This window comes from Neofelis nebulosa, chromosome 12, assembly GCF_028018385.1.
Source record: "Neofelis nebulosa isolate mNeoNeb1 chromosome 12, mNeoNeb1.pri, whole genome shotgun sequence".
Taxonomy (NCBI): Eukaryota; Metazoa; Chordata; class Mammalia; order Carnivora; family Felidae; genus Neofelis; species Neofelis nebulosa.
The window spans coordinates 8075622-8102936 of NC_080793.1; the positions used below are offsets into that span (position 1 = coordinate 8075622).

At 45.9% G+C, this 27315-nt stretch overlaps 1 protein-coding gene across 5 annotated transcripts in view; it reads right to left on the reverse strand.

Moving 5' to 3' along the window:
- Window positions 1-18533, reverse strand: part of LOC131491273 (neutrophil gelatinase-associated lipocalin-like) — a 107864-nt gene extending 89331 nt beyond the window's left edge. For 3 of the 5 annotated variants that reach the window (XM_058693978.1, XM_058693981.1, XM_058693980.1), the window contains exons 1-5: window positions 18300-18511; window positions 17393-17529; window positions 16351-16430; window positions 16088-16207; window positions 15678-15779 (exon numbers count right to left, since the gene is read on the reverse strand). In XM_058693978.1, coding sequence (XP_058549961.1) covers window positions 15678-15779; window positions 16088-16207; window positions 16351-16430; window positions 17393-17529; window positions 18300-18437 — 577 coding nt within the window. In that variant the 5' untranslated portion in view covers window positions 18438-18511. Of the gene's footprint in view, window positions 1-14638; window positions 14832-14952; window positions 14984-15677; window positions 15780-16087; window positions 16208-16350; window positions 16431-17392; window positions 17530-18299 lie in introns of those variants that run through there. The other 2 variants (XM_058693979.1, XM_058693984.1) reach the window with 2 other exon arrangements.
- Window positions 18534-27315: the final 8782 nt, after the last annotated feature.

Genomic DNA, 27315 nt, shown 5'->3' on the forward strand with positions numbered 1-27315 from the left:
GAATAGACACTTCAAACAAGACATCCAGGTGGCCAACTGACACATGAAAAAATGCTCAACATCACTCATCATCAGGGAAATACAAATCAAAACCACAATGAAATACCACTTCACACCTGTCAGAATGGCAAACATCAACAACTCAGGCAACAAAAGATGTTGGTGAGGATGCAGAGAAAGAGGATCTCTTCTGCACTGCTGGTGGGAATGAAAACTGGTGCAGCCACTCTGGAAAACAATATGGAGGTTCCTCAAAAAAATTAAAAATAGAACTACCCTATGATCCAGCAATTGCACTACTAAGTATTTATCCAAGGGATACAGGGATGCTGTTTCAAAGGAGCACATGCACCCCAATGTTTATAGCAGCACTATCAACAATAGCTAAAGTATGGAAACAGCCCAAATGTCCATCAATGGATGAATGGATAAAGAAGATGTGGTATATATGTATGCATATACATATACGTGTGTGTGTGTGTGTGTGTGTGTGTGTGTGTGTACACACAATGGAGTATTACTCGGCAATTCAAAAAGAATGAAATCTTGCCATTTGCAACTACATGGATGGAACTAGAGGGTATTATGCTAAGCAAAAATTAGTCAGAGAAAGACAAATATCATATGACTTATATAAAGACTTTAAGATACAAAACAGATAAACATAAGGGAAAGGAAGAAAGAATTATATAAAAACAGGGAGGGGGACAAAAACTTGAGAGACTCTTAAATATGGAGAACAAACAGAAGGTTACTGGAGGGGTTGTGGGGGGGAGGGATGGGCTAAATGGGTAAGGGGCATTAACAAATCTACTCCTGAAATCATTGTTACACTATATGCTAACTAACTTGGATGTAAATTTAAAAAATAAATTAAATTAAAAAAATTTTTTTAAATCACTTTTTCTGCACCAAAGATATCTCAAAAATTCTTTCTTGGCTGTCAGCTCTGAATCCCCACCATTCCAAAGCCACATCATTCATACCTTGAGTCATTGCTCCATTTCATCCATGCCCCATTGGCAAGATGAACCCAGACTTCAGCTGGCCCCTAAGGGACTTGGCCCCTCCTGTGGGCCCAGTGGACAGAAACCCCAAGCTAGGCATGCCAGCCACAAATAAGACAGCTTGACAGAGTAGAACTCTGAGGCTAAAGTCCCGGTTCCATCCTGCTGGGGGACAATGCAAACCATGCATTTGCACTTTGTAAAAATGGGTGGTGGGCTGGGGCCCCAAGGGGGGCTCTCTACCCTGCCTCTCTGGACACCAGGTACTTTGGGTCACAGTGAGTGCTAGGACTCAGCCTCATCCTTGAGAGATCACTGATACCACCTGCCATCTCTGGCCATAGTCTTGGACTGTGAAGCCCAGGCTAGGACTGGACCCCCAGAAGTGCTCCCACCATGGCTGATCCCAGCTTTGTCCAGGAGGGAGGCATTTTCCTCATGGGGGCTTGGCTGCCCATGGGAGGCAGTGATGGGTCCCAGCCCCTGGGTGTGTCTCCTAGATGTCACCAAGTTGGCCAGAGCTGGCACAATGCCTAACCTGAAGCTGTCCTGAGGGCTCACTGGCCACAGATGAGACTCCCAGAACCTCAATGGCTCTTCCATTTGCTGCAGGGGAACAAGCTAGCCTAACATGGCCTTTGGGTGGTGGGCCCTGAGAGAAGAAGGGACTCTGGGTAAAGAGGGAACATAAGGAAAACTGAGGGCAATGTACAAGCTAGATAGAACTCCACCCCCCCAGGTGGGATATGTGTGACATTCCTCTGGCTGCCCAAGAACAAAGAAAAGGTAAACACACACACACACACACACACACACACCCCAAATGGTTGACTGATAGAGATCCCAGTCATGCAGGACATGAGTCTTCCATCAGTTTACAAATATCTTAGTAGATTATAAGAAAAGGCAATGTTATCAATAGCCTGATCTCCAGAAGTCTATAGACTCAATTTCCTGGAGCCCTATTATCACCCCCACCCCCATGGTGATGCAGGGAAGAAAGGCAAGAAGTAAATATAAGGTAAATTAAATTTCCTGATATGCTGCAACCCATTGACAAATAATTGAGGAAAGGACCAGAACAACATTTCTCTAGGAACCCCTACCATTCCTAATACAAATGCCTTACTAGAGGTAAAACAACCTTAGTTTGACAATAGCAAGGCCTGAGGTGATTAGGAGTCCTCTTTAGCATATCAAAGTCCTTCTGGAGGCCTCCCTTCCTTTTGACTATACCCCCCTCTAACTTCATAGTACATAATCAGTCAGTCTTCACAACCAGAGTGCAGCTCTTTCTGCCCATGGGGCCTGTCCCCTTGCTTTAATAAAATCACTTTTTTTGCACCAAACACATCTTCAGGAATTCTTTCTTGGCTATTAGCTCTGGAACAGCCCCCCCCCCCCCGCACACACACACACACACACACACACACATACACTCTAAAACTTTATCATTTGTCTCCCAATATGGAAGTATCAGTCTTTTCATCTGGACTCTGAGCTTCGGTGCAAACTTGGTTCCTTTACTCTTACTTCTGGGGCTTTTCAAGGAGTATGGTGTTATTGGAACACTTTCCTGTTTATTGTTCAGGTTATACTCCTCTAGCCCATGGCTACTCTACAGGGAGGAGAAAGCCTGGCTTTTGTCTGGAAGTGAGTGTCCAGTCAGGAAAGGCAAAATGACCCAGAAACTTGATGCCCTCTCTTTATTCCTATCCTTATACATAATTGTCTGTTTTGGGCACGGGACAGCCACCTAAGTGACTAGCATGGCTGACAATCTTAAGACTCCCATGTGAGGTTTCCTCCTCATTGGTCTAATGTGATTCCCTCCACATCCCTGGTCTAGCCAGTTCTGGCTGTGGGACCTACCCTGGGTGCCGGCAAAACAAGTCCTGATTGAATTAAAACCCAACTGGGAATGTTGCCTACGAAGTCAGCTCTAATGATGTTATGTGTTGGAATGTAGGTTAGATCATCATGGTTTCTGTCTTCACTGTTTTCAGTCAATGACCTCTGCTAACTACTACTTAAATTACAAAATTGGGCAATTCCCCCTTGTAAAACTTTTCCAGTGTTTTCCATGGGTTAAAAACGGTGGTTTCCTCAGCCTTCTCAGCAAGGCAAACTAGGTCCATCTGCCCACACCTATTTGTAGCCTAGGATGCAATGGGAAAACAGGGGGACACTAGCATCCCTCCTACAGAAGTCCTTAGCAGCTGATCATAGCGAATCAAGGTATGCCTCAGATCACTTTGACACTTCAGGAACCTCTGATATATCTTGTGCCTGGGATGCCACCTGGGAGTTGGGGGGGGGGGGGGACGTGGATTTTTGTGGTAATGGACCTTCTATACTTTTCTCTCTCTAGGAGGAGGATGGGACCTTCTCCTTGGTTGCCAACGACTCATCCTTGGGATGCCTTTTCAACCCACTGGAAACAATTTGGATTGCAAAATTTAGGAAAGGACTGATTTCCTGTAACACTGCATGGCCTTAGTAGGATGAAGAAGTTAGATCTCTTCTGCAGAAAACAGGGTAAATGGACGGAGGCAGCCTAGTTCCAGGCCCTCACAGTTCTAAGTGAGGACCCAGACCAAAAGGTCTGTTGCAGAATGTATTTACCTTGAAGTGTCTGGGTGGCTCAGTTAGTTAGGTGACTGACTTCAGCTCAGGTTATGATCTCACAGTTTGTGAGTTCAAGCCCCCTGTCAGGCTCTGTGCTGACAGCTCAGAGCCTGGAGCCTGCTTCAGATTCTGTGTCTCCCCCTCTCTCTTCCCCTCCCCTGCTCATGCTGTGTCTGTCTCTCAATAATAAATAAATGTTAAAAAAAATTTTTACAGAATGTATTTGCCCAAATGTGTGTGGCTAGTAAGCTCCCTCCCAACATAGTGGATGTCCTAACAGGCCTCCTCCTGATGGAACTCAGTTGCTAGAGGAAATACAGGCCATCCCTGACAAAGGGGATGCTGATTCTTTCTCTCTGTTCCTCCTCCTAATAGATGTGGGGGCCTCTCCCTCATTCATTTCCCTAGTTAATGGCTATAATTGGAGCCAACCGCGGTTAGTCTATCTAGGGGCAGGGACGTGAAGAATATTCTCCAGCAGCTGCTGAAGCTCCCTTTGTTTCAGGGAAATTCCCTGTCTTCTCTAGCCTGGCATAGACTCCCTATTTCCACTTTGGTGGAAATCAAAACAAACAAACAAACATGGCGTCTCCTCTTTCCCAGATGACAAGGGTTAGAACCAGGAATCCTCTTTCTCTGCCTTCTGGCATTTTGCCTCTTCTGACTTCCCCTCCCCCTGCTCCTTTTCTGCCTCACCTTCCTTGTGACCTAAGTAACTGGCTTCTATACCATCCTTCCACCCGCATGTCAAGGAGCAATGAGCACCCCCTTGGATCGCCCACTTCAGATTCCCCCACTGCTGTCCCAGGTAAAATATGACAATGGGGAACAAATCGATTGTCTTTTAAGTGAACGCAGGTGGAACATATTCGACGTTTAAGCTTATTTAAGTTTGTTGGTTTAGCTAAGATAGATATGTATTTAAAGTTACCAGCATCAAATTAAAACTTTATTCTATCAAGGTTTCCTAAAGATCAAATAAGCTCATGTTGTCTCTGTTGCAATTTGTTAGCAACAAGATGACTTAAAATAATAGTTAATTTTGTGTATCTCAAAGTTTTCACGGATAATTGTTGAGATAGCTTTCATAGTCTTTGGTAATCTGACACTTGGATAAATGGGATTGAATTCACTGGATATCTAGGTCTTTTCCAAATAGAATGGAGTGCTAAAGCATTGATTACTGAACATAGATTTGTGCTTTTGACTTCTTATTGCAGAGAAAGTAGGAATATTTGGGTCTATTGGAAAACATGGTTTATGCTTAATTCATTCATGAATTTTCCATCTAAAGGATTCTGGTGTAACAGTTTACAAATGGTTACTACTTAGTCTCAGCTGGACACTAAGGTTGCTAAGAGTCAAAATTCTGCTAAACATAATTAAGACTGATGGAAATAAGGAAAGTCACTCTATTGTGGGAGAAGTGAATAAAGTACACCAAAGATGGCTGATGGGGCTAAAACAAACTCTGGTCTCTAGCTTAGAGACCCCTCCTCTGGGTTCTTCTTCCTTTGCTGCATACACGAACCCCCCCCCCCAAATATGGAGGCTGATAAATATAAATTACCCTTCCCACTCGCGTTTGGGGCTCAGATCTTTGGGGAAACCATCTCCTCTGAGCCCGTGGATGTTAAATAAATCTCTGATCCACCAAGATCTCTGAGTGCTGGTTGGTTTTTCCGCCAGCGTTCCGGCCTGGTTCCATAACAAATTTGGTTCCCTGACCAGTAAACCCAACCACGCTGGCCCATTGTTGCCACCGATTTGGGAGAACGGTGAGGCGGTGACGGAATGAGGGATTGCAAGGAAGAGTGAGCGCCCTGCCTGAAGTTTGGCAGTCTCCTGCTTGGTTGCCTCAGGCCAGCCCCCGCTCTGCTGTTCCCGCCGGACTCCAGGAAACTTGGCAGGTGAGGACCTGGACCCAACGTCGCAACCGGTAAGGCTGGGGCCCAATCTAGTCACGCCCACTCACAAGGGTGGAAGGGGGACCTGATCACTCCCTGAGACTTCAGAAGTCTCACAAGTAGGGATTCTATGGGAGGGAATGTAATAACATCTGGTGTGTATGTGAATGTGCGACTCGGTCTAACTTGCCTGCTGAGTTCAATTCTGTGGCTCCACGGGCGGGTGCCTTTGGGGTCCTAGGGGCCCATGGAGTCTGAGTGGGCCTGTCTGCAATTCCATGATGGATGGAACTTGGTCTGTGGCAATATCAGAGTGGTTTCTGATCGTGGGTTGCAGGGCTGTGACCTGTGGGGCTGAGCGTCACTTGGGTTCCTTCAGGACATGGCCAGGCAGGCATCTGGCTGGTCTCCTCAGTGGAGGGGGTGCCCCTGTCCCTCTGTGTTTGTGAGTCCGCCTCAAGGGAGCATCATGGGGTTGGGACAGAGCAAGGAGAGCCAGGCAAAGGTTTTAGCTGCTTTACCCGGAGACTCACCCAGGGAGGCAAAGAAGCAACCCACCACTCCCCTAGTGTTCTGCCTCCTCATGACTCATTAGGCTCCCTCTCCCTTTCCCTGAGCTTGAAACTCCTCCCTTGTCTGTGTTGCTGCCACCAGGCTCAGGCCCTCTCCAGATGCTGGTCCACATCCACTGCTATCAAGAGGCTCTCCAAGGGATCAGGGCAGGAAGCCGAGAAAGCCATAAATATAGACCTACTTCAAGGGGAAAGGACTTAAAAAGAATGTGTCCCAACCAGGGAAAGTCCCAAAACCCCAGCCGAAATCAGGAGGAACCTCAAGAAGGGGACCTTATAGTCTAGCCGAGATAGAACCAGACTAAAAGGGGACACTGACTCTCTCTCCCTGTTCCCCTGCTTAATAGAGGTGAGGGATTCTCCCTCATTTCCCAGGTTAATGGCTATAATTAGAGCCAACTGTGGTTAGTCTACCTCGGGACAGAGACTTCAAGGAATATTCCCAAGCAGTTGCTGCTTCTGCCTTCCCCTCCCCCTCATGTTTCTGCACCAACTTGGGTGTGGTCCTATACCATTCTCAATGTCTCAGGCACCATTGGTTCCTCCTCCCACCCTCCAAGTCAAGGAGCAAAGTCCACCCCGCCTCCCCGCCTTGGACCACCCATTTCAGATATCTCCACTAGTGCCCCAGATGAAAATTGACAATGGGGAAAAATTGATTGACTTTTAGGTGGACGCAGGTGAAACATATTCGATGTTTAAACTAACTTAAGTTTATTGGACCTGTCTTTAAAGTTATCAGCAAAGATCAAATAAGTTCATGTTATCTCTGTTGCAATTTGTTAATGATAGTTAATGTTTTCTGTCTCTAAGTTTTCATGGGCAATTGTTAAGATAACTTTCAAGGTCCTTGGTAACCTGAAACTTTCCAAATAGAATGGGATGCTAAAGCTTTGATGATTGAACACAGATGTGTGTTTTTAACTTCTTATTGCTGAGAAATTTAAGGCTTTTCAGATATATTGGAAAACATGCTTTGTACTTAATTGGTTCATGAATTTACCATATAAAAAAAAATTCTGGGAGCACCTGGGTGGCTCAGTCGGTTGGGCAGCCAACTTCGACTCAGGTCATGATCTCATGGTTTGTGAGTTTGAGCCCCATGTCAGGCTCTGTGCTGGCAGCTCAGAGCCTGAACCCTGTTTCATATTCTGTCTCCCTCTCTCTCTGCCCCTCCCCCAGTTGTGCTCTGTCTCTCTCTGTGTCTCAAAAATAAATAAATGTAAAAAAAATTTAAAAATTCTGATGTAAACACCTCTCAATTGGTTACTAAGTCCTCAATTGGAGACTAAGGTTTCCTGAGTTAAAATTCTGGTAAATGTACTTAAGACTGATGAAAACAGGGGCGCCTGGGTGGCTCAGTCGGTTAAGCGGCCGACTTCGGCTCGGGTCATGATCTCACAGTCCGTGAGCTCAAGCCCTGCGTCAGGCTCTGTGCTGACAGCTCAGAGCCTGGAGCCTGTTTCAGATTCTGCGTCTCCCTCTCTCTGACCCTCCCCCATTCATGCTCTGTCTCTCTCTGTCTCAAAAATAAATAAACGTTAAGACTGATGAAAATAAAGAAAACAACCCTGTATATAGGAAAATAGGAGGTATATAAGAAAGATATAAAGAATGAAAATACACTTTTCTTGAGGGTAGAAGAAAGTAATTTTGTCCTAAGTGAGACTGGTTATTTGGGGAAAAAATGACTTTGGGACAAAATTTGAAAGCAAAAGAAAGTTGTAGCAGGTTAAGATGAATGAAATTTTAAAAGTACACTGGTATAAGGTTGAAATTCTGCTTTTCTCTCAGCTCAAATGACAAGTTTTCTTGAACTGTTGATCTGCTCTTGGTAAGACAATGCAAACAAAGCCTTATCCTCCAGGAAAATAAAAGTTTTAGGTTTCATCTCTATCAGGTCTTTGATTACTTAGTTAAAACTTCTCAATGTAGGGGCGCCTGGGTGGCTCAGTCGGTTAAGCATCTGATTTCGGCTCAGGTCACGATCTCGCGGTCCGTGATTTCGAGCCCCGCGTCGGGCTCTGTGCTGACCGCTCAGAGCCTGGAGCCTGTTTCTGATTCTGTGTCTCCCTCTCTCTCTGCCCCTCCCCCATTCATGCTCTGTCTCAAAAATAAATAAACGTTAAAAAAAATGTTTAAAAAAAAACTTCTCAATGTTGAAGGAGCTAGGTTTCAATAACATGTGTATAATGCTATACATTCACCTTTGGGATATTTTATTGCCACTTTGGTTGAATAAATAAAATTGTAAGATTTGTAATGATCTGTAATCCTATTTAGGATGCACTTATGACTTCTGGGGTTTTAACAAACTTCTCAGGATTTAAATGGTAAATAAAGTCTTCTTGACCAACTAGGTCCTTTTATTTGGGATGCTAAGTTACTTGGAAAAGCACTGTCATACAATGGTAAACCTTAGGTTGTATTGCACAGGTAAATGCTGTAACTGCCCAAATATATGCAATTCCTAAAGTTTTAATGTTTTGATATAAGGTCATCACTTAATATTCTGATTACTTGAGATGTTATGTGTCACAGAAATAACTGAATTTCTCTGTCAATTGCATCATAATGAACTCTCATCAGATCTTTAATGATGTCTATTTCTAAGATTTTGTCATTTATAATTGTTCTTATTCTCTCACAAAACGTGTTTCTTCTTCAAGGAGATTTATAAAAAGGACTTTGGGGATAAATACAGGTATTCAGCACCTTTAAGATTAATACTAAAATGGGTAAGAATTTCCAGAACTCAAAAGCTGCATTCAAATTGAACAAAAATTAGGAACATGGGATTAAATAAACTGAGGGAGATTATAGTTTTGTGATTCTTGTTTAAAATATTGCTGGTTCTCTAATGTTTCCTCTTCCAGATTAAGGAAACTTTCTCTTAAGATATCTATGATACACAAAAATGTCATAAAATATGCATTTATAAACTGAAACATTTATCTTTTCTCTCTACATAACTCCCCTGAAATTCAAAACTCTCAATGAGTATTCTTTCTTTCATGGCAATTACAATTGCTTGCATAAGTTTGATAAGAATCTGGTCATCTTGTAACAGGTCACCATTGAAAATACTGGTTATTTTACCAAGGCTTTGACTGGAATGTCATATTTGAGGATGACATTCATAGACTCAGATATGACCAGACAACTTTAAGGAATTAGGGTTGGCTTTATAAAATATGGAGCCATAAAGCCCCTTGGAAATGTTGGCCTGGTGACTGACTTACAGAGTTCCCAGCAGCCTCACCAAGTGAGTAAGGAAGGTCACTTCCTGGCAGGTGCAGGAACCTCAGGATATCTTGGGGACCTTGTGAAGAGGAATTCGCCCAATTCTACAGGTATTGCAGGCCTGTCTGATGGCAAATATTTGGCTTGGCTTCTGGCCTGGAGAGCTACTAAAAGTTCAACCCAGAGATTCCTTATAAAATGTTCCAACAAAGCAAACTTTAAAGGATCCTCATGACTAATCGCTATTCTTGCTGAGCTTATGTAAATAATTAGGCCAGATTTGTTAAGACTGGATTTGTTCTACAAATGAATTGGTCCCAATTGGGCTATCTCTAGAAAGGGGGGATTTTTAGAGAAAACAACTATGTTTCAACAATGTACCAAAATGGATGTTAAATTCTAGTTATGATTGCCTTTAAATGTTTGTTGTTTGCCTAAACTAGACAACTTGAGGTAAACTTCAGAAAATTGTCACTGTATTTCATGTATAGACAATCTTCTGTGCTTGTTATTCTAGGGGATAATAATAAGACCCCATGGGGATGATTATTTAAACAACTGGACAGGATGGATCTCTAAATATGCAAACCATATCTTCCCTAAACCTGATCTGACAGTTACCAGAAACCTGCCCCTTTTGAAGACTTGGAGGTGGACTTTACTGACATACAACCAAATAGAGGATTCAGTTTCAGGTATCACCCCATGGGTCCATCACTCCAGAGCTAAGAAGGTAACTCAGAGGAACCCTCAACCTAGTGAAGTGATCCAGATCCAGTCAACCCACTTAAACTGACCCTCAAAAAGACACTGGCCCCTGAGATCTCCAGCCCTGCTCCAGCCACACCCCAGAAGCTGGCTGGCCTGTGCACGGCAGAAGCTTAAGGAATCAACATGTGGACTAAGCCCAGGGGTTTCGATGCAACTCTGTGAGCCCTTGCCCCTTACTGGTGTCATAGCCCTTGATCTTACTTCTTATTGTTGGGCTGATAGAGACTGCACTAACAAGGTGGACATGGGACAAAAGATGCATGCCAGGGGCGCCTGGATGGTTCAGTTGGTTAAGTAGCTGACTTCAGCTCAGGTCATGATCTCACGGTTCGTGAGTTCGAGCCCCACAACAGGCTCTGTGCTGACAGCTCAGAGCCTGGAGTCTGCTTTGGATTCTGTGTCTCTGTCTCTCTCTTCCCCTCCCCTGCTCATGCTCTCTCTCAAAAATAAATAAACATTTAAAAAATTTTAAAAAAAAGATCCATGCCAGGTCTCACATACCTCCTCTGGATGGGAGGATTATTAAGTATTTCCTGTATATTATGATAACCTCTCTCACCCTCACAATTGCCGCTTACCCACTTTGCCGCCAGGATTGTTATATAAAAATAAGGGGGTCAAGGGCGTTCAGCACCTTCACCTCCCTCCACAAAGATTGCTACAAGGGAAAAACACCCACTCTCTGTCAGTCACCTGGTGCCCCAAGGACTAAGTATTGGACCATAGAGATAACCCAAAATGTCAGGGACCCATGTCACAACAAGGGCCTCCAGAGAGGGAAGCGAGCTTGCTACACTTACCTTCCTCAATGAGGGATCTCAGACGGAGGAGGGATGCCAGACAGGGCCCTTCAAAAAGTTATAAAGGATACCCAGGACAGGGTAATAAAAGCCATAAAGGTGACCACTCCCCTGACAACCTACCAAGGTTTGACCTTTCAGCCCTCAATCAGATGCTTACCAATTCCCCACTCCAGCGTTGGGCCAACACTACTCTACAACTCCTCCATAAAATAGATAATCACACCCAAACCTGCTGGATGTGCTTGCCGCTCAGCCGGAGGGCTTACTTAGCCACTCCTATCCCTTTGACCTCTAATTCAGCCTACCGATGCTTAGAGGCCAACTGGACTCAGATGTTATTTCCTCTTCCTTACCCCAGAGATATCCATGTACACTGAAGATCAGCTCCTAACAGCCTTTATCCCCAAGTTCCGGGCTAAATGGGCAACGCTGCTACCCATTCTGATAGGCGCAGGAATTGTGACAGGAATAGGAACCAGAATAGGGGGCACAGGTTCACCCGTAGGACTGTACCATAGACTATCTCAAGAGATAAATGAAGACATGGAACAGGTGGCAGATTCTCTGGTAACCTTACAAAGCCAAATAAACTTTCTGGCGGCAGTGACCCTCCAAAATAGGCAAGCCCTCGACCTCCTCACTTTAGAAAAAGGAGAGACTTGCATCTTTCTGGGGGAAGAATGTTGCTATTTCATAAACCAGTCAGGAATAGTTACAACTAAGGTTCAGGAACTCAAGGAAAGAATTCAACATAGACAACAGAAAAGTATCAATCAATGGAAAGGATGGGATCTCACGGATTGGGCATCCCGGCTTCCTGCCCTGGCCCCTCCTCTCCATAATTTTACTGTATCCATCGGCCCCTGTATACTGAATGCTGTGGTACATTTTATTGAAAACACTGTTGCTCGCCAAACTACTGCACACATCTTAGCCTTCCAAGAGTACCAACCTGTAAAACTGAAAGGTGATGCCTACTAAAAGTTTTTTTTTAAAGGCATCAAGGGGGAAATGTTGGAGAAGTGGATAAAGTACACCAAAGAATGGCTGATGGAGTGAAAACAAACTCTGGTCTCTAGCTTAGAGACCCCTCCTCTGGGTTCTTCTTCCTTTGTTTACTGTGCGCAAAACCCCCCCCCCCCCCCGCAAATATGGAGGCTGATAACTATAAATTACCCTTCCTGCTGGCATTCGGGGCTCAGATCTTTGGAAAAACTGTCTCCTCTGTGTCCGCCGGTGTTAAATTAATCTCTGATCCACCAAGATCTCTGAGTGCCAGTTGGTTCTTCCGCCAGCGTTCCAGCCTGGGTTCCGTAACACTCAAGGTGGTTCATACACGTTGTCTACCTTGGACTCAGCTGCCTCACCTTAACTGCCCTATGTTCCCTGATGGACCAATATTGACCCATAGGTAGCAACAACTCTATGTCCCTACTCAGCAGGAAGAAGCTACAGAAGATGAGACCTTCTTCCTTCAACAAACATAAAGATTTAAGGATCAAAATTGTTCAGGGGGGATATGATGAGGGAGGGTGGAGCAAGCAGAGGGCAAAACAGGCTGGCATATGCCCCCTCCCCCAGGTGGAATATGTAACACATTTCTCATACACTCTGAGCTACCCAAGAACAAAGGAAAGGCATTTAATTGTTTGCCATGGTGATGTAGGAAACTAAGGCAAATGAAAAATTAAATACCCTTATTGCCTATGCCTATTGGCAAGTCCTTGAATCCAGCAGAGTAACTTCCCTCTGGGATCTCAGCTGCCTCGTTAATGACAGTTTGCCAGGGGCAAAGAGAACCTTAGCTTAACATTATCTCAACTGCCCCAATGTATATGCTAGCAATCATACTCCAAGCTTAAGGCCCCATGTTATGCATCTGAAGGGTCTCATGACTGAGGTTTTATTCAACAGTAATAAGTGGTGTTTACTAGCAACAGCTATCCCCTCAGGGTCCCAGAAACGTTGCTTCCAAAATACCTTAGAGGCTTGCTCTATCCCTGACCCCCTCCCCACATGAGGGTATATAATCAGTTACCCATCACAACCCCAGTGCAACTCTTCCTGCCCCTGGGTCCTGTCCATGTGCTTTAATAAAATCACATTTTTGCTCCAAAGATGTCTTCTAGAAACTTTCTTGTTCATCAGCTCCAGACCACCCCGTCAAATGCAAAACTTCATCAGTATGCATTCTAGATTATCACACAAATATTTCTGGATTTCTAACTGACCGGAATACTCAAACTGGTGCTTTAAATAATCCCTCCCTTTCCTTTCATGATTGGTTAAACTCCTGGACTTGAGGATTTTCATCAATTACCAAAGGACTTTTATTCGGGTTGCTCTTTCTTGTTATTCTAATTACATTTGGCTGTTTTCTCCCATGTCTCTGCCTGGTGACAAGACTCCATCACTACAATAACTTCAAGTCAACAGATGATCCTTTCCACTCAAGGAGGTTCATAATCGTTGTCCACCTTGGATCCAGCTGCCTCTGCCTTCTATAGCTCTTCTATGTGTTCCCCAAGTGATCAATATTGTCTCATGGGTAAAGATATCTCTTCACCCCTAAAGAGCAAAAAGAAGCTGCAGAGATGAGTCCTTCCACCTTCAACAGTCTTAAAGATGTAAGGGTGAAATTGTTTATGGAGAATATGATGAGGGAGCCTAAGGCAAGCTGAGGGCAAAGTACAAGCTGGCATTACACCTCCCCTAACCCCAGGTGAGATATATGTGTGTGATATTCCTCAAGCACTCCAGGCTGCCCAAGAACAAAGGAAAGGAAAGAAAACAAATGGTTAACTGATAGAGATCACAGTCATATAGGACATGAGTCTCCATCAGTTTATAAATATCATAGTAAATTAGAAGAAAAAGGCAATCTTATCAATAGCCTAATCTCCATAAAGCTATAGACTCAGTTTCCTGGAGCCCCCACATCACTCCTCCATAGGAATATGGGGGGGAAAAGGCAAGAAGGAAATGGCAGGAAATATTAAATTTCCTGATACACAGCAGCCCAGTGACAAATACTTGAGGCTGGCAGAGAAGAACATTTCACCAGAAACTCCCTACTGTCTTAATGTTGATGTTTGCTAGAGGGAAAAATACCTTAGCTTGACAATAGCTAGGCCTCCAGTATTCTGTAAATCTTTAGCATATGAAAATCTCTTAGGAAACTACCTTGACTTTACTGCCTCCAACTTGAGTATATAAGCAGTCACTCTTCACATCCCCAGGGCAGCTCTTTCTGCCCATGGATCCTGTCCCTGTACTTTAATAAAATCACATTTTTGCACCAAAGATGTCTTCAAGAATTCTTTCTTGGCCTTTGGCTGTGGAACCCACCATCACCCCAAAACATCATCACTGGTGAAGTGGGGGGTGAGAGCACCTTGGCCCCCCAGCTCTCTCCAGCATCCTGACCCTGGCTGGGCCTCTGCCATTGGACCTACTGTGGGTGGCTGAACATGGGTGTGAGATGTGCCCCATCAGTGTGCTAGGAGGCAGGCGTAAGTGAGGGTGCTGCTGGTCTGGTGCTGGGCCTGGAGTTGGGAGCTAGAGGTATTCTGTCAGAGCTGGACTCTGCTTCTGTGGTCCCCTATCTTCCTGGGGACAACACTTCCTGGGAGTGATGCCATTAGAAGCCTACCCTTTATTCTTTTCCCTCTCAGAGGGCCCAGAGGTCAAGAAACACAGAATGGGGACCAGAGGACATGTGTTTATTTAGCAAGCAAGAGTGGTTCCATCAGCAGGGCAGCCTGGAAGCAGCTGGTGGGTTGTATAATGAGAAGGGTCCCCTGGCTCTCTCAGTGGTGTCCAGGCTTGTAGGTACAGCAGGGCAGTGCCCTGGGCAGAAGTCGATGAGAGGTGGATGGTGTGGAGAGAGCCAGAGGGCACCTGAGAGGGAGTCAGGGAATAAAGAGGACAGCAGTGCTGGGCAGGTGAGACAAAGGCAGACCTGGGACCCCCTCCCAGCTGCATCCTGGCTCCAATCAGCCCCCTCTGCAGCCATACTTACCGCACGCTTGCTCACTTATCCATGCACTGATCTGTGGGGGAATGAGTGGTTAGTATGGACAGGGGTGTGTGTGGGGGATCCCTGACCTCCAGGGCCCCTGCACTGCCCCTCGGCTGCCCTGGGCCCCAGGCTGGTTCAGCCACAGAGGCTCTGGGGGTTCCCCTCAGGGATGGTACAGCAGAGGGCTGGATGATGGGGCAGGGACTCGGGGAGAGGCCTGAGGACAAGCAGACCTGGGTGACCCCTGTTCTCCAAAGGAGGCAGGTGAGGCCCAGCCACAGTTCTGATTGGGCACCAAGCCTTCTGCCTGTTTACCTGCTGAGTCCTGACAGACCCTCAGCCTTGGGGAGGCACCTGCCCAGGCCAGGCTGCCTGAAGACAAGGGTGCCTCCCAAGTCAGTGGTAAGTCAGCCCCAGGACAAAGGTAAGATGGCCCAGGACAAACACACCTGGGTGGAGGGGGAGGTGGCCAGGCAAGGAGACTGAGGAAACTTGGCCCCATGCCTCCAATTCTCATGTGGGCAGGCCCGAGCTAGTGTGAGGGAGGAACACTTGGGTCCCAGGACTCTGGTTGCAGCAGGGTCTTACTTAATGTAAAGTGGCTCCTGGGGCTCCAGTGACTACAGCAAGGACCTGCATCCCTTCTCTCCCCCCTTCCCTAGTGAGGCAACATCAGGCCTGGACAGTCTCCATATGCATTTGTCCTCTCCCCAGCTGGTGATTACCTATGCGGATAGGGAAGATGATGTGGTGATCTGTGAGGCCCAGGGATTTGGCAAAGCTGATGAAGTTTTCCTTCAGCTTAGGGGTCAGCTCCTTGGTCCTCCCTGTGGCCAAGATGGCTGGTGAGTCACTAGCAGAAGCTCCATATATATTGTTGAAAGCATGAATGAGGTGTCAGACCCCCTCCTTATTGAGGGGTTCTGTGGATGACCACTCTCCCACCTCCTGGATCTCCATAAATATTGTGGAACCCGTGAACGATGCGTCAGACCCCTCCCTCCTGAGGGGTCGGTGGAAAGACCACTCTCCCGTCTCCCAGGGCTCAGAGTGAAGGGGACCTTGGGTTGGGTGCAATGGGCCTCTTCTCCCCCAGCATGACCAAGACCTGGGGCCCAGAGGAGGTAAGACCCACCATAGAGGGTGATCTTGAAGTACTCCTGGTTTTTGTAAATTTTCTTGAAGAACAACATGGCAAACTGGATGTAGTCTGTGGCCGCCACTCGTAAAACATACCTCTGGATTCCAGTGTATCCTGTATGGTGGATGGTGAGATCTCAGCCTGCCCTGGCTGTGCAGAGGGAGCTATTGACTCTTCCCCTGCCTCCATAGGATGGTGTCTGTGTAAAGGGGCAGGGAGGTCCATGCCCGCGAGGACCCACCCCACTTAGGACTCACGCTCAACGTTGCCCAGGGTGTATTGGCCTCGCCGCGAAGTTGGGATGAAAATTCTGAGCCAGTGGTCACAGGTTTGGTTCCTGTGGAGGAAGAGATAGGTAGGTAAGAGGGTGACAGCCATCAGTGCCACACACCTATTCTTATCTTGCGGGATCCCGCTGTAACCTCTCCTGGGGTAAATCACCACTGAGGCTCCAGTCTGCTGGATGCCAACACTCCCTTAGCTGTTGGGCCAACCCTGACCTCTCAGCGGCATCCCATCTTGTCCCCTGGCACCATAGAATCAATCTCCCAACATCTGTCTTTCTTCTGCTCCTTCTATGACAGATGCTCTAGCACCATTCCCAAGTGCCAGAGCCAGAAACCCAGAGGAGCTGGGTAAGCCTTGCCTCCCCTCTCTAGGTCCTAATCTGCCCCCACCCTGGTCATCTCCCACCTATGACTGATCAGCCTCCTGGGCTGCACACCATCATTCCTCTTCCTGCTGCAGCCACACCCACTCCTCACCAGTACCTGAGGCCCCCACCACTGTGGTCACCACCCCTCTCCAGACCGCTCATCAGCTCCTGCTCAGGGCAGCCATGCAATGGCTTGCTGTTTCTTGAAGAAGTGGTTCTCTCTGACTCAGTCCAGCAGCCCTGCCACGAAGGTCCCAGGCCTCCTTCTGATGCAGGTTGGTTCCTCAAGGCTCAGCCTACAGACCACCTCCCTGGAAGCTCTTGACAAAGCCCTAGGTGGGATCCCAGGCTGGATCCAGTGACCCTCCTCCCATTCTAGGACACCTATTCTCTCTTTGTCTTGTTTCCTGATGACGGTCTGTGTCCATTCCCAGGACTGTCTTCTGTCTGTGCTGAAGTGACCGAGAAATTTTGATCCAGTGAATGAAAGAAGGAATAAATACAGGGACCCAGTACCCAGCGGTAAGATGAATGATCATTTTTCAGCTATGGTCACCCCTCGGCTATGACATCAGTCTGCCTCTTGGACTCCCACAGCAGCCCTCTAGGCCCCCCATGTTCCCGTCGAAGGTGGTGGTACTCACCAGGCCAGGGTAGAGGTGACATTGTAGCTGTTGTCATCATTCAGCTCATAGGTGGTGGCGTAAATCTTAAACTGTCTGTGTTTTTCTTTATTAAATTCATTCCCTGCCAATCCTAAGATGTACCATTTCCCCTGGAACTACAATGGGGGCTGATGATAGGCAGAGCCAGGAGCAGCCCCAGGGGGCCCTCCTGCTCCATCCCTGCAGGCACCTCTAGGCAGCCTAGCCCAGAACCAGAAGCCCCTCTAACTGGGTTTCGGGCACCCAGACTGGCCACACAGGCTGGGCTGATGAACCTGGCAGGAGCTGGAGTTCATCAGGCCAGGCAGGAGCACTGAGTGTGTCAGGGAGAAGGTTACCCTTGGCAAGTGGTCAGCTGGCATCCCTGAGCCTCAGTTTCTTTTTTTTTTTTTTTTTTTAATTTTTTTTTTTCAACATTTTTAATTTTATTTTTGGGACAGAGAGAGACAGAGCATGAACGGGGAGGGGCAGAGAGAGAGGGAGACACAGAATCAGAAACAGGCTCCAGGCTCCGAGCCATCAGCCCAGAGCCTGACGCGGGGCTCGAACTCACAGACCGCGAGATCGTGACCTGGCTGAAGTCGGACGCTTAACCGACTGCGCCACCCAGGCGCCCCTGAGCCTCAGTTTCTTCATCATGTAGAGGGCCTGAAGATGTTCCCACCTTGTAAGAACTTCAGAGATATGGAAAAGAGTGTGGACCAGGGGAGTCTGCTCAGCTGACCCTCTTGTCAGCAAGGTTGGTGTGGATGGGGACAGAGGGTGTGCCTTCCAACAGGGCACCAGAGGACAGACTGAGCTAAAGCCTGAGCCCCTCCTGTCTCTCCTCCCCTCTGTTCACACTCTTCTCAGGGCCTCCCTGCACCTGCCCCTCCAGGACCCTTACCTCCACATTCTGAAAGTCAGGCTGCAGAGGGACCCTGCGCAGAGGTGGGGCTGGGATCAGGTTTGGGGTAGAGTCCAGGGCCTGGGTCTGCAAGACCCCCAGCAGGACAAGGCCCAGCCACAGGAGACCTAAGGCCATGACTTCAGGGCCAGGGAAGCTGGCACCACTCCGGATATCAGCTGAAAGAGGAGGTGAATGAGGAGGCTTCTGGGGGGATGCTATTTATGGTCTCTGTGGCCAATGGCTTACCCCAGGGTGGAGCGACTTATCCTTTGCCAAATCCTGGATTGGTGAGGCAATTGCTAGTATCTTGTGCTGAAGATCATGGTAAGTTTTTGCCCTTCCCCCAGGTCAGGATTATGCAAGATGAGGGGCAGGAAGGTCCAGGAGGCTGGAGGATGCATTCCCCATATCTCCATATCTCTGGCGGGGACCGTGACTCCCTCCACACTCTCTTCTCCCTGGTTAGCACTGTGTGAGGACAGTGGTCTCTGATCTGGACCAGCTGTCATCTCTGACCTCCAGGAGCCTCTCAGCTGGGGCCAAGTGCAGGGTGGAGTAACTGGGGTGGCATCCCTTTTCTGTACCTGATGAAAGTGGAGAATACCTCGCATCAACAGAGCCCATTTTGCTTCGTGATTCTCCAAAGGGAAGGGAAGGAGAGGCAGCTGAAAGAGGACATTCCTGGTAGGGATGGACAGAGTGTACCCTGTGCCGCTCATGAAGCCCAATCCTGGCCCTCCCAGGGACCCACCCCAGGCTCTGGCACAGGGTGAGACACCCTTCCCCTCCCCCCACCACCAAAGGCCTACTAGGGAGTGTTCCTGATGAGGGAGCATAAGGCAAGCCGAGGGCAAAGCACATGATAGCATGCCCCTCCTCCCAGGTGGGATCTGTGTGATATTCCTCAGGTACTCCTGACTGCCCTATAACAAAGGAAAGGAAAGAAATCAAATGGTTAAGTGATAGAGATCACAGTCCTGCAGGACGTGACTCTCTCCATGTCCTAGTAAATTAGGAGAAAAAGGATATCTTATCAATAGCTGAATCTCCAGAAACTTATAAACTTATAAAGCCCAAATATCACCCTCCCTCCATAGTGATAGGGGGAAGAAAGGCAAGAAGGAAATGGCACATGGCATTAAATTTCATTATGACCTGCAGCCCATTGACAAATACATGAGGCAAAAATGGAGTATAACATTTCTCCACATATTCCCTAGTGTCTGCATGTTAATGCTTTGCTAGAGAACAAAACCACCTTAGCTTGACAACAGCTAGGCCTCCTGTAATGTGCCAGTGTTCTTGAGCATATGAAAATCCCTTTAGGAACTTCCTCTTGACTTTATGGCCCCCAACTCCATGGTATATAACCAGTCACTCTTCACAACCCCAGTGTAGCTCTTTCCGCCCAAGGGTCCTGTCCGTGTCCTTTAATAAAATCACCCTTTGTGCACCAAAGACATCTGAAGAATTCTTTCTAGGCTGTGAGCTCTGAATCCCCACCATTCCAAAGCCCCACAATTCCCATCTTGAGTAAGCCCCTCCCCTCTTCCATGTCCCATTGGCAGGGTGAACCCAGACCTCAGCTGGCCCCTAAGAGACTTGGCCCCTCTTGTGGGCCCAGTGGAGAGAAACCCCAACTTGGACTGCCAGCCGCAAATAAGACAGCTTGACAGAGCAGAGCTCTAAGCCTATAGTCCCAGCTCCATCCTGGTGGGGGTCACTGGGGAACATGCATCTGCACTGTGTGAAAAGAGGTGGTGGGCTGGGGCCCCAAGGAGGGCTCTCTACCCTGCCACACTGGACACCAGGAACCTTGGGTCACAGTGAGTGTTAGGACTCAGCCTCATCCTTGAGAGATCACTGATACCACCTGCCATCTCTGGTTATAGTTTTGGGCTGTGGAGCCCAGGTCCTTGGGCCTGGACCCCAGAAGTGTTCCTGCCATAGCTGATCCCAGCTTTGTCCTGGAGGGAAATAATTTCCTCATGAGGGCTTGGCCATCCCAGTCTCTGCCCAGTCCCTGGGCAGTGTCTTCAAATGTCACCACAAGGGCCAGGGCTGACAGAATGCCTGATGTGAGGCTAACCTGAGGGTTCACTGCATCACATGAGACTCCTGGAGACCTCATTGGCTCTTCCACCTGCTGTAAGGGAACCAGCTCCCCTGGCGTGGTCTTTAGGTGGTGGGCCCTGAGAGAAGAGACTCTGGGTAAAGAGGGAGCATATGGCAAGGTGAAGGCGATATAAAACTAAAACCCCCTACACCACCCCCCCCCCCCCCGCCGTGGGATATGTGTGACATTCCTCTGGCTGCCCAAGAACAAAGGAAAGGAAAGAAAACACATGATTAACTGATAGAGATCCCAGTCATGCAGGACATGAGTCTCCATCAGTTTACAACTATCTTAGTAAATTAGAAGAAAAAGGCAATCTTACCAATAGTCTCATCTCCAGAAGCCTATTGACTCACTTTCCTGGAGCCCCTATTAACACCCTACCCTCCATGGTGATGTGGGGAAGAAAGGCAAGAAAGAAATGGCAGATAAAATTAAATTTCTGATACCCTGCAGCCCAGCGACAAATCCTTGAGGCAAATACCGAGTACAACAATGTCTCCAGGAATCCTTACCATTCCTAATGTTAATGCCTTACTAGAGGTAAAACAACCTTAGCTTGACCATAGCAAGGCCTCAGGTACCTTAGGAGTCTTCATAAGCATGTCAAAGTCCCTCTGGACACCTCCCTCCCTTTTCACTTTACTTCCCACAACTTCATAGTATATAGTCCGTCACTCTTCATAACCAGAGTGCAGCTCTTTCTGCCCATGGGTCCTGTCCACGTGCTTTAATAAAATCACTCTTTTTTGCACCAAACGCGTCTTCAAGAATTCTTTCTTGGCCATCGGCCCTGGAACCCCCTGCCCACTTCACTCAAAAACCTCATCTTTTGGTGTCCTATGTGGGGGTGAGTCTTTTCTTCTGGGCCCTGAGCATTTGGGCAAACCTGGTGAGTACTTTCTCTTATCTTCCTTTACATTTATTTCTGGGGCTTTTCAAGGAGTATGGTGTTATTGGAACACTTTCCTGGCCATTGCTCAGTCTGCACTCCTCTAGCCCATGGCTACTCTATGGGGAGAAGAAAGCCTGCCTTTTGTCTGGAAGTGAGTCCCCAGGCTAGAATAATAAAAATACCCAGAAACTTGGGCCCTCTCTTTCTTCCTGTCATTATATATTGTTGTCTGCCTTGGGCACGGAACAGCCACCTAAGTGACTAGCATGTGAGGTTTCCTCCTCATTAGTATAACGTGATCCTTTCCACATCCCTGGTCTAGCTGTTTCTGGCTATGGGACCTCCCTCGTTACTGTTGAAAACAGTACCTGATTGAATTAAAACCCAACTGGGGACCATTTCCTAGGAAGTTGGCTGTAAAGACTCTATGTGTTGGAATGTCACATGGAACATGATGAGTTTCTGTCTTCATTGTTTTTGGTCAATGTCCTCTACTAACTACTACTTAAATAGAAAATTGGGCAATTCCCCCTTGTAAAACTTTTCCAGTGTTTTCCATGGGTTAAAAACGGTGGTTTCTTCAGCCTTCTCAGCAAGGCAAAGTAGGTCCATCTGCTGGCTCCTATTTGTAGCCTAGGATACAATGGGAAAGCGGGGGAGGGGGGTACCAGCATCCCTCCTACAGATGCCCTTAGTATTTGGTCGGTGACAATAGCGATTTGGTTAAAGGTACCCCTCGGGTCACTATGACACCTCAGGAACCTCTGATATATCCTCTGCAGAGGACACCACATGGGAGTTTGGGGGGCATTTTTTTGTGGTAATGGATCTTCTCTACTTTTCTGTCTCTAGGAGGACAGGAGCTTGTCCTCAGTCCCCAAGGACTCTCCCTTGGGATGTCTTTCAACCCACTAGAAGCAATTTGGATTGCGAAATTTAGGAAAGGACTGATGTCCTGTAACATTGTGTGGTCTTGTAGGATCTAGCAGCTAACTTTCTTCTGCAGGAAACAAGGTCAATGGATGGAAGTAACCAAGGTCCAGGCCTTCACAGCTCTAAGTCAGGACCCGGATTGAAAGGCCTGAATGTATTTGCCAAAGGCCGGATTGAATGTATTTGCCCAAATGTGTTCGGCTAGTAAACTCCCTCCTGACATCGTGGATGTCCTAACAGGCCTCCTCCTGTGGAGGAAACAGGCCATCCATGACAAAGGAGGATGCTGACTGCTTCTCTGTTCCTCCTCCTAATAGATGTGGGGGCCTCTCCCTCATTCATTTCCTGAGTTATCGTCTATAATTGAAATCAACTGTGGTTAGTCTACCTCGGGTTGGGGACTTTAAAGAATATTCTCAAGCAGCTGCCCTTCTCACTTTGTTTCAAGGAAATCCCCCAACTTCTCTAGCAAGACATAGACTCCCTATTTCAACTTTGGTGGAAATCAAACAAACAAAAAGACAGAAAAAAAAAAAAAGGGATCTCCTCTTTCCCAGCTGACAAGGTTTAGAACTGGGAATCCTCTTTCTCTGCCTTCTGGCACTTCACCTTTTCTGCCTTCCCTTCTCCCTCCTCCTATTTCTGCATCACCTTCCGTGTGACCTACATAACTGCCTTCTATACCATCCTCTCACCTCGATGTCAAGGAGGGATGAGCACCCCCTTGGATCACCCACTTCAGATTCCCCTACTGCTGTCCTAGGTAAAAAAGTGACAATGGGGAACAAACTGGCCTTTAAGTGAACGCAGGTGGAACATATTCGGTGTTTAATATTATTTAAATTTGTTAGTTTAACTAAGATAGACATGTATTTAGAGTTATTGGCATCAAATACGAAACTTTTATTCTGCCAAGATTTCCTAAAGGCCAAATAAGCTCATGTTGTCTCTGTTGCAATGTGTTAGCAACAAGATGACTTAAAATAATGGTTAATTTTGTTTATCTCAAAGTTTTCATAGATAATTGTTAAGACAGCTTTCAATGTCTTTGGTAATCTGACACTTGAATAAATGGGATTGAATTCACTGGATATCTAGGTCTTTTCCAAATAGAATGGAGTGCTAAAGCATTGATTGCTGAATATAGGTTTCTGCTTTTGACTTCTTATTGCAGAGAAACTAAGAACATTTGGGTCTATTGGAAAACATGGTTTATGCTTAATTGATTCATGAATTTGCCATCTAAAGGATTCTGGTGTAACGGTTTACAAATGGTTACTACTTAGTCTCAGCTGGAGACCAAGGTTGCTAAGAGTCAAAATTCTGCTAAATGTAATTAAGACTGATGGAAATAAGGAAAGCAACTCTATATGTAAAAAAGTATGAATGTGTAAAAAAGAAGGAATGGAAATATATTTTTTTGTTGCAGGTAAAAGAAAGTAACTTTGTCCTAAATGAGACTGGTTTGGAGAAAAATGGCTTGGGATAAAATTTGAATGCAAAGGAAAGTCGTAGAAGGTTCATGAAGGGAAATCTTTGGAAAGGAATTTTATGTGTGATTAGGACAGACTATGTTGCAGAATGGATTTTTTAAAGTACACTGGTATAAGGTTGAAATTCTGCTTTTCTCTCTGTTCAAAAGACAAAGTTTTTTGGATTGTTTATCTCTTGATACAAAGAAAAAAATATACATATATATGTATGCATGTATACAAAGGATTGTATTCTCTTTTGTCTGCTGGGAAAACCACAGCTTTACCTTATGCCCTTATCAGGTCTTTAATCACTTAGTTAAGATTTCTCACTGTTAAAGGAGGTTAACTTTTGCTGACAAGTATATAACCCTACATATTTGCCTTTGGAATCTCTTAATGACATCTTGGTTAAATACATAATTTAAAGCTTTAAGATTTGTAATGATCTCAACCCCATTTCAGATGTGCTCTATACTTTGTAAGGTTTAACAAACTTCCCAGGATTTAAATTGTGAAAAAGTCTTTTTGACCAATGAGGACTTTTTATTTGGTATGTTAAGTGGAAGCCCTGTTAAATAATGGTAAATCTTAGGTGATACTGCTTGGGTAAATGCTGGAACTGTTCAAATGTATGTGCAATTCCTAAATCTCTAAACGAATATGCAACACATATCTTTCCTAAACCTGATCTAGCGGTTGCTAGAAACCCACACCATATAAACCCAAAACACCTGGTTTATTTAAAGGATTGAAAGTCTAATACAACAGTGGGTTTAACTTCAAACTGGAAGAGCCCCTACTGGGTCATATTACGAACTCCCACTGCAATAAAGTTAGAGGGGCACACTTCATGGGCTCCTATATCTAAAATAAAACCTGTGCCCCCTTCCCAGGAATTCAATGAGCAAACTAATCTGCCTTCTTATTCCTGTGAACCTGTGGAAGACCTCCAACTTCTCTTAGGATGGTTGTACCTTTCTTTTTCATCCTCTTTTCCCAATTTCTACTAACAATTCTTCTTACAATGGGCCATTCAAAAGGATCACCACAGACATTTGAGATACAAGTCAAAAGACCAATGTGATTCCTGCTGCCTGTTCCCAGAAACATCTGAGGATGCTTCAAGCCTAATGTCTAAAAAAATCTCACCGGCAGCACTGGAAGACATTGGGCTTTTAATCTGCTCTAATAATTAACCTGTATTTTTCTTTTTTCTATAAAAGTACCTCTTTTTAATTACCTGATTGGTTACTAAACAAAACAGAGTCAATATGATGGCTATACATCACCTGTTACACAGTTAAAGAATTAAATGACTCTCAAAATACCATTATATTACTAAATACTAAAATAACTCAAGGGGCACCTGGGTGGCTCAGTTGGTTAAGCATCCGACTTCGTCTCAGGTCATGATCTCACGGTTTGTGAGTTCAAGCCCCACATCATGCTCTGTGCTGACAGCCTGGAGCCTGCTTTGGATTGTGTGTCTCCTTCTATCTCTGCCCCTTCCCCACTTGTGCTCTGTCTCTCTCTGTCTCTCAAAAATAAATAAATGTAAAAAAAATTTAAAATAAAATAAAATAACTCAAATGCATAAAACACTTCTACAAAACAGAATGGCATTAGATGTTTTAAGTGTTGCACAAGGTGGAACTTAAACTCTCATAACAACAAAACACTGTATATACATTCCGGAGTACCTCAAAAATATTTCTGGATTTCTAACTATCATGACACTCACACTGGTGTATTAAATAACCCTTCTCTTTCCTTTAGTGATGAGTTAAACTCTTGGACCGAAGGATTTTGGTTAGATCCCAAAGGACTTTTCATTTGAGCTAATCTTGCTCGTTATTGTACTTGGTTTTACTGTTTTCTCCCACGTCTGTCTGCCTGGTGCCAGATTCCATAACTACAATAACTTCAAGCCAAGAGATGATCCTTTCTACTCAAGGATGTTCATACATGTTATCCACGTTGGATTCACCTGCCTCACCTTAATTTCCCTTTTTGTTCCCTGACGGGCCAATATTGACCTATAGATGGGGACAACTGTATGCCCCTACTCATCAGGAAGAAGTTACAGAAGGTGACACCTTCTTCCTTCAACAACCTTAAAGATATAAGGGTCAAAATTGTTCAGAGGAGATATGATTGAGGAGCGTGGAGCAAAATGAGGACAAAACAGGCTGGCATATCCCCCCTCCCCCAGGTGGAATATCTGACATATTTCTCACACACTCCTGGCTACCCAAGAACAAAGGAAAGGCATTTAAATGCTTGCCATGGTGATGTAGGAAACTATTGGCAAGTCCTTGAAACCAGCAGAGTAACCTTCCTCTGGGATCTCAGCTGCCTCGTTAATGACACTTTGCCAGGGGCAAAGAGAACCTTAGCTTAACAGTATCCCAACCTCCAGGATCCTGTAAGTCTACTTCCTTCTCTCAACTACCCCAAGGTGTATGCTGGCAATCATCCTCCAAGTTTATGATCCCACAATATGCATCTGAAGGGTCTCTCGACTGAGGTTTTATTCAACAGTAATAATGGTGTTTCCCTAGCAACAGCGAGCCCCTCAAGGTCCTGGAAACTTTGCTTCCAAAATACCTTAGAGACTTACTCTATCCCTGACCCCCTCTCCGCCTGAGGGTATATAGTCAGTTACCCATCACAACCCCAGTGCAGCTCTTCCTGCCCCTATGCCCTGTCCCCACGCTTTAATAAAATCACCTTTTTGCACAAAACGTCTTCCAGGAATATTTCTTGCCCATTGGCTCCAGACCACCACACAGAAAAACCCCAAAACACCATCAGTATACATGCTAGATTACCACACAAATATTTCCGGATTCTAACTGACCTGAATACTCAAATTGGTGCTTTCGCAATTCCTCACTTTCCTTTCATGATTGGTTAAACTCCTGGACTTAAGGATTTTCATCAGTTACCAAAAGACTTTTATTCGGGCCGCTCTTTCTTGTTATTCTAATTACATTTGGCTGTTTTCTCTCCTGTCTCTCTGCCTGGTGACAAGACTCCATCACTACAATAACTTCAAGCCAACAGATGATCCTTTCTACTAAAGGAGATTCATACTCACTGTCCATTTTGGATCCAGCTGTCTCTGCCTTCTGTAACTTCTTATATGTTCCCCAACTGATCAATGTTGACTCATAGGTAGGGACATCTCTACTCCCCTACTGAACAGGAAGAAGCTACAGAAGATGAGACCTTCCCCTTCAACAACCTTAAAGATGTAAGGGTCAAAATTGTTTAGGGGTGATATGATGAGGAAGAATAAGGCAAGCTGAGGGCAAAGTACAAGCTAGCATTATACCTCCCCCCACCCCAGGTGAGATGTGTGTGACATGCCTCAGACACTCCTGGCTTCCCAAGAACAAAGGAAAGGAAAGAAAACAAATGGTTAACTGATAGAGATCCCAGTCATGCAGGACATGAGTCTCCATCAGTTTATAAATATCTTAGTAAATTAGAAGAAAAAGGCAATCTTATCAATAGCCTAATCTCCAGAAACCTATAGACTCAGTTTCCTGGAGCCCCCACATCACCCCTCATAGTAATATGGGGAAGAAA